Genomic DNA, 14397 nt, shown 5'->3' on the forward strand with positions numbered 1-14397 from the left:
TCCACATGTTGACAAACTGCACTGATGTAATCCTTCTCACACAGCTGGCGGCTTGTTACATTGCAACAGTGCAGGCGAGAGTCCAAGCAAAGATCCCGAAAATGGTGATAAATTTAAACTTATAGGGGCGAATTTATCAAGCCCCGCACTCGGCAATTCTGGCTTCAAAAACTCACTAAATAGGGCTTTGAGGTTTTTGGGCTTATTTGTGCAAAGATTTTGTGACCTTCTGCATGTTCACACCATTCACTCCAGTAGGTGGCAAAGCTGGTTAGCCTGTCAAGCTGATTTAAGCCACATTTATCAACTGCGACTTTTTTAAAAGTTGCAAAAACTGTAGTGATCTCACTCCAGAAAAGGGGCGGCATAGAAAATAGAGTAACAGGTCAAGACAGAAGTGTTACATGAAAAGATGCACCAAATTTATCAAATATTGGGAGAGATTTATCAAAACTGGAGTTTCCTATGTGTATTGGAGTGACATGCGTCTAATTTTTTAAGCAGAGGGCAGGCATAGACCTGAGCTGTAACTTATGCCAGTTTCTGACATAAAATATAGTAGATCCAGTGGGCTGCTGAGGCGTCGCCCCTTCTGCTGGGCCCACCCTATTTATTGACACATGTCAAAAGTGTCAAGAGGTCAAAAAGTTGCAAATTATGGCATATGTAGTACATGGCAATCTCTTTGTAACAAAACTAGAAGTAGCCCTGTACCTCACGTGGATCCAGAGATCTCCCCATTCATGCTCCAGAGGGTGTGTCCTTTCTCAAGGGGTGCGCCCTTTCTACTGCAGCTCTCTCCCTATCGGGTGTCGAGGGCATGTCCTTTCTGCTGCAGCTTTCTCCCTGTAAGGCCTCTTGCACACGAACTTTTTTTTTTTCATTTTTGTTCTGTTTTTTTGCGTTCCGTATACGGAACCATTCATTTCAATGGATCCGCAAAAAAAAAAGGAAGGTACTCCGTATGCCTTCTGTATTTCCGTTCAAAGATAGAACATGTCCTATTATTGTCCGCATAAGGACATAGTACTGTTCTATCAGGGGCCAGCTGTTCTGTTCCGCAAAAAAACAGAATGCACACAGACGTCATCTGTATTTTTTGTGGATCCCATTTTTGCGGACTGCAAAAAGCCTTGGGGTTGTGCGCAAGAGGCCTAACTGTGACAGCTTATAACATAAGATAGGGCTGGTGGCACTTAAAGGATGGATCTGAGCATGTGCGTCCACATCAGCACATTACTATATAGGTTAAACACCAGGGGCACCATTTAAAAATTACAAAAGTAACTCATTTTTCATGCTGAATTATATTAAAATAACATTTACTGGTAGCATGACCTTTCTAAAAAATCTCCCCCACTGTGCAATGTTTAATACATTTGCCTAAAGTTACAGCAGCACAGGCTCCTGAAAAACGGAATGATCGTCTATTAGAAATTTGCTGAGCTTTTTATTATACGGTGGTTTAGCTTTATTTACAGAAGACTAGACTGGCCCTTTAAACAGCAGGAGAACAGATGGCGCACCTGTCCCTAAAACCAAGTGTCTCACTATAGACTCTCACCCAATCCCTGCTGTAGAACTCGCTGCAATAGCAGGTACAGTCCGCAAAATCACAGTGAGGAACAAAGTGCAGAAAACGATTCACTTCACACAGAAAAATAACAAGATGGCAAATAATATATATACCCTATATACAATCACAATCACTGTGATGGTGCGGCTCCAGACAAAGCGCACCATGACTGCTCTACAGAATTAATATCTTCATGTGTTTTCTGGCAGGACGGGAGATATCCAGTAATCTTCATGAACACTCAACAACGCTGCCAGGTAAGGGTGGGTTCACATCACGTTTTATGCCTCCGTTTGACGTATATGTTAGAGGAAAAAAAGAAAAAGCATACAAAATTGCAGCACATTAAGTTCTTGTATCCTGCTGAGTCTGGTTAAAAAAAAAATAAAAAATACTATACTTTTATTTTTATTTTTTTTAAATGGAACGATGGCATCAGTCTGAGGCAAACTGATAGGAAAAATGTGATGTCACAAAACGCTACATTGTGGCAAAAAAAAAAAAATTCCATTCCTCTGTTTTCCAGTTGTATCAGTTCCTGGGAAAGTCAGGTCGTCCCAGCTTTCCTAGAGTCCTGAATGGCCAGTCTGCCTAGTTATAGAGCAGTGGTCAGCAACCTTTGGCACTCAAGATGTGTTGAAACTACAACTCCCAGCAAGCTCCAACACTTCCATGGGAGTTCTGAAAACAGCTAAGCAAGTGTGCATGCTGGGAGGCAAAGTTTCACCACAGCTGGAGTGGCGGCGGTTGCTGATCCCAGTTATAGAGTAATACATTCCTTCCCAGGCAGATCCGTTATTCAGGAGTGTGAGGAAGCTGGGTGAGAACCCCTGTGGGAAATGTAACTACAGCTTTACTGGTTGTCGCTGCGCTTTCCAGAGTCCTGAATGGCCAGTCTCCCTGGTAATACATTTCTTCCTAGGCAGATCTGTTATTCAGGAGCGTGAAAAGGATGTGACAACCCCAGTCTAAGGTGTAAAGACAGATTGTCATCCAGCTTTCCAACAGTCTTGATGGCCCATCTGCCTAGTTATAAACAACTTGCACAAGTTGAGTTCTAGCAGTGTTGAGTTCTGTAATGGCTCTACCAGTGTTGTGACCCACCTTTCCTGGAAACAAATATGACTGTGAAACAACTAGTTGGGGATTTTCTTTTTATATTTTTGGGGTAAATAATGATTTACTGTCATCCTCAAAGACAGTGATAATAAAAAACTTGCACCCTAAGCACAGGTCTGGAAGACACGGTGAGGGGGCCATCTGTAAATCTGACAGACGAGTAACAGAAAGGAGGTGCACAGCCAGCAAACACAATCTGAAAATATTAACTCCCTCATCACCACTCCCCGAACCTACAAACGCCAGCGGAAAGCAAGGGCCGTTCAGAAGCTGCAACTTGCGAAACCAAAGTCCTGCGGAGAAGTCAATAAGGCACCTCGCAGAACATCCCAAGTCCTAAGAGTGTTGTTCAGGGCAAGCTGGCGGCACACAGACTTTATACAAATATATTTATATATATATATTACATATCTTCACATTTACAGCAGACAATAAGGCGAGAGTCGGGCAGGGCTTTTGGGGGTCACACTCTGCGGATGGAAACAGCAAGATTTGGTTAACAAAAAGATTATTTTGCTTTTCACAGTTAACTACAACAAACTTCTCCTTTTTCGGCCCATATAAAAATAACGTATCGCAACTGAAAAGTGCAGGAAATCCAAAGAACAGACAGGCAATTCCTTGGGAAAGAAAATATTTACATCATTTGGTTTACACCCGGGAGAAAGGAGCTTTATGCTATCACCATGGGGACGTCATCTGAGAAGCCGGTGATCATCGGGGCATCATCGTCATCATCACCTGAAAAGAGGAGGGGTGGTGGTCACTGCATGTGCGAAAAGCGTCAGTACCATCACCAACACCACCACAAAAGTCTGCACTGTCATAAGATCCCTATAAAATAATCTGGTGTCTTAATTTTACTTCATTTCATGCTTTTAAGATTACTTAAAGGTGCACTCCACCTAGAATCGGTGCTCCAGCCTGGGGTGGGGACTGCCAAGTGCTCTGCTCCTTCTCCACTCCAGGCACAGTCCATGCAATCCAGCCTCAAGTTCTGTCTGTCAGTCTGGTTGCTAGGGATACATCATAACAACCACAGTCTTGCATGGGGTTGCTATCAATTCTTTCCCTAAGGCCTCATGCACACGACCGTGCCGTTTTTTGCGGTCCGCAAACTGCGTATCCGCCAAAAACGGAAGCTGCCCATGTGCCTTCCGCAATTTACGGAACGGGCGGCCCATTGTAGACATGCCTATTCTTGTCCGCAAAACGGACAAGAATAGGACATGCTATTTTTTTTTTTTCGGGTCCTTGGTATGGAGCAATGTTTTGCGGGCCCATTGAAGTGAATGGGTCCGCACCCGAGCCGCAAAAACTGCGGCTTGGATGCGGACCTGAAAAACGGTTGTGTGCATGAGGCCTAAGAACTAGTCTGTTACAAATCTTCAGCTCAGAGGGCTTTCCACTCAACTGAAGACAAGGAAGCGGCAAGAAAGCCTCCTAGAACTTCAGGTATATTGCCCTTTACTACCAATGTATTCCATTAAGGAAGAATCCTACAAAATGTAAAAACCACCAGACAAAATAAATCTCCCTGTAAATGGAACTTGACGGAAGTTAGACGTTCATCCCAACTGTTAGCATCATATTTGCCCATGTACGCAGCAATACCAGGATGCATTGCTGCATAATTCAGCAAAACTGACTTCATGAGATCGAGAATGTTGCAGGCCCTGGAGTCCACCAGCTTTTCCAGTAGAGCCCAGTTCACACATACCTGGATATCCGTTTAACTTTCTCTCCGAGTGATACAGAAACACCGGAGAGAAAATTATACATGGAAGGAGTAATCAGCAGCGCATAAACTTATTGTACTGTTCCCTCAGGTTGTCATGTGGCGCACATCCTACCTATATCATCCCCAGATGAGAAGATGGCGGCTCCAAGGCGTGAGCTGTAGTGACTGTTGGCAAATGCTGTGAAGCTGTTCTGAAGTCTCCGGTGCCGCATGTACAATATAACAAAGCCGCAGCCAGTGGCCACCAACAGCAAGAATAAGACTGGGACCACTATAGAAGCCACATCTGAGGACTGGACGCTAGTTGAGGGCAAAGAGTCCATCCCTGAAAACAGCAGAGAATTAAATGCATCAAATATCCCGTAACTGCAACTTTCTAAATTATGTTAAGTTCCAATTCAGGTTTTCTAATCCTCTGCCTGCTGTCAGTGAATGAGAACATTGAGGATCAGTTACAGACAGTTCACACAGAGTTTTTTGGAGAAGGTATTGAGGAAGTTTTCCAGCCAAAGTCAGAAGTGGATTCGAAAGAAATTGGATATACAGTACAGACCAAAAGTTTGGACACACCTTCTAATTCAAAGGGTTTTCTTTATTTTCATGACTATGAAAATTGTAGATTCACACTGAAGGCATCAAAACTATGAATTAACACATGTGGAATTGTATACATAACAAAAAAGTGTGAAACAACTGAAAATATGTCATATTCTAGGTTCTTCAAAGTAGCCTTTTGCTTTGATTACTGCTTTGCACACTCTTGGCATTCTCTTGATGAGCTTCAAGAGGTAGTCACCTGAAATGGTCTTCCAACAGTCTTGAAGGAGTTCCCAGAGATGCTTAGCACTTGTTGGCTTCACTCTGCGGTCCAGCTCACCCCAAACCATCTCGATTGGGTTCAGGTCCGATGACTGTGGAGGGCAGGTCATCTGGCGCAGCACCCCATCACTCTTCTTCATGGTCAAATAGCCCTTACAAGGCCTAGAGGTGTGTTTGGGGTCATTGTCCTGTGAAAAATAAATAATGGTCCAACTAAACGCAAACCGGATGGAATAGCATGCCGCTGCAAGATGCTGTGGTAGCCATGTTGGTTCAGTATGCCTTTAATTTTGAATAAATCCCCAACAGTGTCACCAGCAAAGCACCCCCACACCATCACACCTCCTCCTCCATGCTTCATGGTGGGAACCAGGCATGTAGAGTCCATCCGTTCACCTTTTCTGCGTCGCACAAAGACACGGTGGTTGGAACCAAAGATCTCAAATTTGGACTCACCAGACCAAAGCACAGATTTCCACTGGTCTAATGTCCATTCCTTGTGTTCTTTAGCCCAAACACGTCTCTTCTGCTTGTTGCCTGTCCTTAGCAGTGGTTTCCTAGCAGATATTCTACCATGAAGGCGTGATTCACACAGTCTCCTCTTAACAGTTGTTCTAGAGATGTGTCTGCTGCTAGAACTCTGTGTGGCATTGACCTGGTCTCTAATCTGAGCTGCTGTTAACCTGTGATTTCTGAGGCTGGTGACTCGGATAAACTTATCCTCCGCAGCAGAGGTGACTCTTGGTCTTCCTTTCCTGGGGTGGTCTGCATGTGAGCCAGTTTCTTTGTAGTGCTTAAGTGTTTTTTGTGACTGCACTTGAGGACACTTTCAAAGTTTTCCCAATTTTTCGGACTGACTGACCTTCATTTCTTAAAGTAATGATGGCCACTGGTTTTTCTTTACTTAGCTGCTTTTTTTCTTGCCATAATACAAATTCTAACAGTCTATTCAGTAGGACTATCAGCTGTGTATCCACCTGACTTCTCCACAACGCAACTGATGGTCCCAACCCCATTTATAAGGCAAGAAATCCCACTTATTAAACCTGACAGGGCACACCTGTGAAGTGAAAACCATTTCAGGTGACTACCTCTTGAAGCTCATCAAGAGAATGCCAAGAGTGTGCAAAGCAGTAATCAAAGCAAAAGGTGGCTACTTTGAAGAACCTAGAATATGACATATTTTCAGTTGTTTCACACTTATTTGTTATGTATATAATTCCACATGTGTTAATTCATAGTTTTGATGCCTTCAGTGTGAATCTACAATTTTCATAGTCATGAAAATAAAGAAAACTCTTTGAATGAGAAGGTGTGTCCAAACTTTTGGTCTGTACTGTATAAAGGAAAGACGTACACTTCTTCTTCCTGCAGGGTCCACTTCTGGCTGAAAAACTTGCAGGAACTCTGCCTCCACAAACTCCTCCAAAAAACTGTGTGAACCTATCCTTACAATAGTATCCTGCCTAGACACTCTTCTAAAGTATCTCTCATAGTGTGCCCAACAATGTATTCATATCTTCTTTCTGCGTTGTGCTGTGTCATAAAATCGACTTATAAAACTGTGTTTGGCACCTTTTTAAAGTCGTGCTGAAGTCACAGGGGGAAGGGGCGGCCTCCTTGACTTAACCGTCGGATAAGCCCTGCCCCTTTGCCGCTCCTCCGCATATTGATGGACATTTTTCCCTGTAGCCGTGACCGCGATCTTCTTGCGAATGCGCCGCGCGCGTCCTGCCGCAGCGCGATCCCGGCTACGGCTCCCTCCCTGGCATCTGCATGTTCACTGCGCCTGCGCTGCAGTGCAAGCAGACAGTGACCGTGCTCATGCCGCAGGGGAGAAGCGATGGGTGCGAGCGCGCTGTATAGGAACGGCGCAGGTGCAGTGAACAAGAAGATGCCAGGGAGGGAGAAAGCCGTAGCTGGGATCATGCTGTGGCAGGACACGCACGACGCATGCGCGAGAAGAGCGCGGTCCTGGCTACAGGGAAAAATGTCCATCAACATGCGGAGGAGCGGCATAGGGGCGGGCTTATCCGACGGTTGAGTCAAGGAGGCCGCTGCCCCCGTGACTTCAGCACGACTTCAAAAAGGTGCCAAACACAGTTTTATAAGTAAATTTTATGAGACAGCACAACGCAGAAAGAAGATATGAATACATCTTTGGGCACACTATGAGAGATACTTTAAGGTACTTTGATTAGTGTAAATTGTCTTTTCCAGATGACAGGTTCCCTTTAACGTAAAATCTGTTTCTCTTCCGTTCATTGGGGGGGGGGGAAGACAGGCTTGACCTTGGGTATAGCTGTTGCCACTAGAAGGCGACACTAAGCACAAAAGTGTGAGCTTCTCCTTCCAGCTATACCCTTCCTACGGGGACTAAGCTAAAACAGTTTGTGCAAAAGCAGTAGGAGAAGCAAAAAGAAAAACAGGAAAACCAAACAATGTACAAACCCAGAATCACGCAGGCCACAACAAGGCCCGTAACCAGAGAGAATGGGTGGGAGCTGTGTCCCCCTGTGAACGGAAGAGAAACAGATTTTATGGTAAGTACAAAAATATAGTTTTCTCATCCGTATCATTGGGGAACACAGGCTTGACCTTGGGACGTTACAGAGCAGTCCCAGGGGTGGGTTATAAATGAAGAAGCCATCCGGCCAATCGGAGAACCGCCGTCTGCAAAATTCTATGCCCCAGAGAAGCGTCAGAAGATGCAACGGTGTGCATTTTGTAAAATTTTGAAAAGACGACCAGGTAGCTACTCTGCACCCTTGAAGGGCCGAGGCCCCATGATGTACTGCCCAAGAGGCCCTCACTGCTGGAAGCAGAATGAGCAGTAACCCGGAAGGGTGGAGCCCGGTCACTGATGCGGTATGCTTCAACAATGGCCAAACTAATCTATCAGGAAATGGAAACTTTGGACGCAGCCAGCCCTCGGTCCCTCTGCTGCAAAGGCTCAAACGGAGAGGACTGGAGAGCACTGAGCACCAGATTAAGGTCCCAAGGAATCAACGGAGGCCAGTAAGGGGGCGCAGCGTGTGCCACCCCCTGCAGAAAGGTCCGAACCGCAGAAAGTGAAGCCAAATTCTACTGAAAACAAATAGAAAGGGCCGAAACTTGCTCTTTGAGGGAACTGATAGCCAGCCCCAAGTCCATGCCCGACTGCAGGAAAAACAAGAGTCGCGAGAACCGAATGGGAAACAACTGGTGGCGTTCGCACCAACTAAAGTAGGACTTCCAGGTGCGGTGATAGATCCGGGAGGACTATGGCTTCGTAGCCCGAATCATGGTCTGGACAACAACATCTGCGAAACCCCGAGCGCTTATTATGGCAGCTTCAACAGCCATGCCGTTAAATGTAGCGACCCCAAATTCAGGTGGAGAATCCTTGGACCTCGCGACAAAGTTCTCTACCTTGCGGTTGAAGCGGGAGGCCATGAGATCCACATCCAGCCGACCCCATCGCTCACAGATTGCGAGAAAGACCTGTGGATGGAGAGCCCATTCGCCGGGATCGAGTCTCTCTCGGCTGAGAAAGTCGGCGATGCAGTTGTTGACGCCGGGGATATGAAATACCGACAGAGCTGGAACATGGCTCTCCGCCCAGGAGAGGATGAGCGCTGCTTCCGACATGGCTGCGGGGCTCCAGGTGCCTCCCTGGTGATTTAGATATGCGACTGCTATGGAGTTGTCGGATTGAACCTGAACCGACAGATTGGCCAGAACTCCCCCCCCCCCCCCCAGTCCTGGAGACTGCTGTCTTTCGTCAACACTATCCAGCGGAGGGGAAGGAAGACATCAGCATAAGAGACATCAACCACCACCGATGGTTTTGGCGTGTTGGGGCAGGGAGACGGAAGAGTTGATCCAGGCCGGGGAACGGTCCCAAATGGTCAAAATACGCAGCTGAACAGCCCTGGTATGGAACTGCGCATAGGGCACTGCTTCGAGGGAAGAGACCATGTAGCCCAGAGCCCTCATGCACTGAAGAATGGGAAGAGGCTAAGGCCGCAACAAGGAGAGGATCTGACGACGGAGTGGAGAGTTTGTCCGGGGACAAGAATATCTTGGCGCGATCAGTGTCGAACTGCATGCCCAGCAACATCAGCTGTCGAGATGGGTGAATCGCCACTATCCCCCTGGCATGAAGCAGAGGCATGACTAAGGACATAAGCTTGGTAAAGACCGAATGGGAGGGCTACAACCTGGTAATGAAAAGGTCCCACTGCGAACCTAAGATATTTCTGGTGACTGACGCAGATAGGAATATGGAGATAAGCGTCCTTGATATCTAATGAGGACAGGTACTTCCCCGGGTCCATGAATGCAATGACCGATCACGGAAACGGCTGAGCCGAAGGAAGCGGTTAAGGGCTTTGAGGTCTAGGATGGGACAGACCGTACCCTTCTTTTTGGGGACCACAAAGAGATTGGAGTAGAATCTGCGAAAACGGAAAAATCACTTCCTGCCGCAGAAGGGTGAGAATAGCCTGAAAAAAGGAGTGGGTGGCAGAGAGAGAGGTCGGGGGAGGGGGGAAGGGGGGGACGAACGAAAAAAAAGTGGGGAGTCAAGTTTGTAACCCTCCGAGATAACTTCTCGTACCCAGGCTTTCAAAATATCAGCTAGCCAAACATGCTGGAACAGATGAAGACGACCTCCCACTCGACTCGGGTTGCCAGAGACGTTATGCAGAGGAGGACTTTGGGGTATAGGGCTTGGAGCCCTTCTGGCGAGGACGCCAGGAAGGGCAAGGCTTAAAAGATAGCTTGCGCTTCTGCTCTAGGGCAGATTTGTCGGCTGGCCGCTTCGGGCTGGAGGTCTGTGCTTTTTAGACCTGTTGAAGTGCATCCTACTCTGCGGCATATGGGTGCTTTTACCCCTGTAGCATCAGAGATAATCTCATCCAGAAGCTTGCCGAAAAGCCTGTTACCTGCAAAGGAGAGGGACATCAAGGGCGGTTTAGAAGCATTATCTGCCGCCCAGCAAGATAGCCAAAGAGTACAGCGAATAGCCACCAAAAGGGTTGAAGAGCGGACCAAAAGCCTGGCCACGTCCAGAGAGGCCTCACAGATGTAAGAGCTGGCGTGGGAAAGTTTCACTGCAATATTTGAAAGTTCCTCTGAGGCGAGGCCAGTCATAGCCTTGCTGACCCATGTAGAGGCAAAAAACGGGCGTAGGGCAGTGCCTGCTGCTTCAAAGGCAGATTTGGCAAATGATTCCAATTTCTTATCCCTGGGATCCGAGAAGGAAGCCCCATCCGCCATAGGCAAGGTGGTATATACAAGAGGGTCAACAACAGGAGAGGAGGACCACTTCTTTTTCAAATCCTCTGAAAAGGGATATAAGACGTCTAAGCGTTTCAGCAAAGGAAAACGCCTGTCAGGGAAGTTGCATTCCTTGGAAAGGGAGGAATGAAACTGTGGGTGGTTGGGGAAACTTTTGGTGAGTGACAGGATCGTCTGAAGGATAAACTAGCGGACAGTTTGGAAGACTGGTCCTCCGGTGAGACAAAGTCAGCGTCTGACAACTTATCCTCAGAACACGTCTTCTAATGAGGATGCGTCGGAGCGAGATTCCCTGGGAGGCGGCAGGGAGATGGAGGAAACATGGGGACGCAGACGCCCTTCAAGGAGAGGGTGGTCTGGTCCGTTTTGCAGGACAGCTGCGACGGGGAGTAGTAGAGGGGTCGCCAGAGTCTGACTGGTCAGAGGGTGGCCGTGCGGCCAAACGCCCCAGCATTTCCACAATGACCCTGTTGGACTGGGAAACGTCTTGCACCATCTTGGATGCACCCACTCCGGCTCTACCATCGGCTGGGCAGGGGGGCTGACTGGGACAGCGTCAGAGCCACTTGGCAGCGGAGCAGAGCAAGAGGAGCAGAGGGGATGCAACTGACCGGATGGGAATTTTGAGCGATATGCAAAATGTTGCATGGAAGTGACCGCCGGCTTTAGGGCCTGGGATCTAGGTTCGGACATAGTAAGTACCTGTAGTAAAAGGTATCTGTGATAGAAAGAAGTTTGGCAAGCTTGCAGCACAGAGGGCCACCCTTCACCCGCCCGCCCCCCCCCACAGAAGACCACAGCTGTTATCCCTTTCCCCACATGGGGGGAGAAAGCTTTGTGGGGGGTCATCCACAGCAAGTAACCTGAGATGGGGGAGAGGGGGGTTGGAGCCAGGAATACTTACCCGTCTGGCGTGTTCTGCCCCCCTGGTTCCAGCCGGGTCGCCACCTTCTTGTGTGCGACCCCTTAGGGAGGCTGGCGGGATGCAGAGGCTTTAGGAACCTCTGGTCCTCCTTGTCTTCTGGAGACCGGGAAGGAGCGGCGGGCTTGGGGACCCCTGGTCTCCCATCTCCTGGGTGGGAGTGCAGGGAGCTAGGACTGCCTGTAATTCCGCTAGAAGAAAAAAATAAAAAAAATATATATACCTGCAAAGCAGTGAGGTCTGCCTCCTACGGACAGTAATCTAAAACGGTTTTAGCTTAGTCCCTGTAGGAAGGATATAGCTGGAGGGAGGAGCTCACACTTTTGTGCTTCGTGACGCCTCCTAGTGGCAACAGATATACCCAAGGTCAAGCCTGTGTCCCCCAATGATACGGATGAGAAAAGAGAGAACATATTAACAACAATATAACTATTTACTGACACCAAGCAGAGATGGTGAAAAACTCAAACTCAAAGTATATTAGAAAGTTGCAGAACCTTTTTGTCATATAGTTGCTATACCCATAGTTACAGCAAACCTACAAAACCTCTGTCTACTGCCGACAGCACAACACTCCACCTGGGACAACACACAATGTCATAACAAAAAAGCCAGTGGAAATAATGTATCAAAAATAATATCAACATAGTTACAGCAAGTCTGAAATGGCAGAAGACCACTGACCAACAACCTTCCTCCTCCTCAGCAAAGACCTTACCTGTTCCAAGATGGTCATAGAGAAGCAGAGCCGACTCTCCGCAGATCTGACCACTGTTCAGACATCGGGCCTGGACACTAAATGTGTAGCTGTGTCCCAGCTTGAGGTTGGAGATCTTGAAGTAGTTCTCGGTTGTGTTTCCCAGGGAGGTGGAGATGTTATTTGAGCTGTCAAACATGTGCACTTCATAACCCTGCAGCAACAGGAGAGCGATGCGGATTGTATTAAAGGCCCAAAATAAAATATTACCTTGACTGATTTTTTTTTAAAGTTGTCACCCAGCTTTACACAGACCCTGAGAAAATAAATATAAAGCTATATACAAGTTTCATCCCTCTACACTGCAGCTCTGGCGGTAATGTGTACCTCAATATATGCATATTGCAGCCGTCAGCTGCCGTCTGTTGCTGCTCTGTTTGCTTGATGTGTTCAGCTCCTGATACAAACTGGAGCCCTATTCAGCTACATACAGATCAGAGCAATATTTGGGGTGACAGAACATTACTGCACTAAAAATGGAGGGAAGTTACTTTATAAGCATGTTGGTACATTTTAGTTCATAAAACAGGAGGATCAAAGTGAACATTTATATGAAGTATATGGCGACATCTCATAGAAGGATAAATTTACCCACCAATTGCCGTTCCCATATAGTAGATCTACGTAAAAGGTAGAGTTACTGTATACATATATTACTTATCTAGAGTCGCAGCCTGTATTATACATCGGTGCAGAACTGCGAGTTCAGCTCTGGAGTATAATACAGGCTCCACTTCATGCAGATTGATGATATACTTACTCTGGATTCATTGAAGTATTTCTCTCTTAGTGCTAAGCTTTTCCAAAACAGTAGAACATGGTCTTTTTCAACAATGAGCTTCAAGGCTTCTGGAGCAGATAGAGGAACTGAAAAAAAAAAAAAAAAAAAGAGAAATTGCAAATAATGGTGCAACCTGATGGCCTCTTCATGTACTACTCACTGCATCTACAACATGGAGACGTGCTGAAGCTGCATCATGGTGCAATAGCCATGATCTAATAGAAATTAACTGGGTCCATGGCAGACACATTCACTTCTAGTGGAGTATGACCTTGGTCCCAGGATATGACACATGCCCCTCCACCATCTCACCTGTGCTGACTTTGGTGCTGGCCTCTTTGCTCATGTTCCGTAGCTGCACGATCACACTGTATTTACCTCCGGGCTCCAGGTTACCTATCCTGAACTCTATGGTGCTGTTCTGGGTGTTCACTTTGTAACTCTTCTCCGTCTTCATTATTAAATCTTTTATTGAGACAATGTATGCCTGGAATATAAACGTATCCTGAAGTGAAGTGCATATAGCTGCCCTCCTCCTACCTGTGCCCAGCAGCAGATGTGGTGCCCTGGCACACAACACAGGATACAGTAGCACATTACATACAGCTCTACCCACACATTACCCAAAATATATAATCCTTTAGATCGTAAATATTATATAGATAGGATCTCTGCTTGCTGATATATAGGTAAGATCTCTTCTTGCTGATAATTCTCTTGCTCATATCCAGAGATCAAGTCGATGCATCAGTGCTGACAATCCTCTGAGAGTAAAACACACCAACGGCACAAATTATTCTGACTCCAGGCTCTTGTCTACACTGATACAATGCAACATACTGCAGCCACGTGAACATGGAGTAGGCTCAGCTTTTCAATCTCAATATGTAAAAAAGAATGTTTCCACTCACAGACAGCAAGCAGAGGTCTTGAAAGTGTCAAGGAAATGAAACACAATGACTGTCCAGACTTAGGATATGCTCTTAATAAATCTGCTCTGTCTCTGTTGCACACTGAAATGTATGTAAGGTGGTTTGCAAAAATTTCAACTATAATTTAGACCAATTTCCTGGTATAAATGATTACTAATCTGTTGAGATAAGGAGGCCCCTTACCCCTTACACTAAGGGCTCATGCGCACAACAGTTTTATTTTTTTCTGTGTCCGTTCAGTTTTTTTTTTGCGACCCCAATGTAGAACCATGCACTTCAGTGGGGCCGCAAAAATGAAAATGACTCTGCGTTCTATTAGGGGCCGGCACTAATTTTCCGTTCTGCAAAGTACGGAATGCACATGGCTGGTATCCGTGTTTTGCAGATCTACAATTTGCGGACTGCAAAACCCAGCGGTCATGTGCTTGAGCAGTAAGGTACACCCAATTTTTTTTTAAGTGCTGAGA

The 14397-nt window shown here is 46.5% G+C and overlaps 1 protein-coding gene across 1 annotated transcript in view; it reads right to left on the reverse strand.

The window, feature by feature from the left end:
- Positions 1–1040: 1040 nt before the first annotated feature.
- Positions 1041–14397, reverse strand: part of SORL1 (sortilin related receptor 1) — a 101311-nt gene continuing 87954 nt past the window's right edge. The window contains exons 28-32 of the mRNA XM_044281795.1: positions 13311–13485; positions 12978–13084; positions 12179–12371; positions 4549–4761; positions 1041–3436 (exon numbers count right to left, since the gene is read on the reverse strand). Coding sequence (XP_044137730.1) covers positions 3369–3436; positions 4549–4761; positions 12179–12371; positions 12978–13084; positions 13311–13485 — 756 coding nt within the window. The 3' untranslated portion in view covers positions 1041–3368. The remainder of the gene's footprint in view (positions 3437–4548; positions 4762–12178; positions 12372–12977; positions 13085–13310; positions 13486–14397) is intronic.

The sequence above is a fragment of the Bufo gargarizans genome, chromosome 2 (genome assembly GCF_014858855.1).
Source record: "Bufo gargarizans isolate SCDJY-AF-19 chromosome 2, ASM1485885v1, whole genome shotgun sequence".
NCBI classification, from domain to species: Eukaryota; Metazoa; Chordata; class Amphibia; order Anura; family Bufonidae; genus Bufo; species Bufo gargarizans.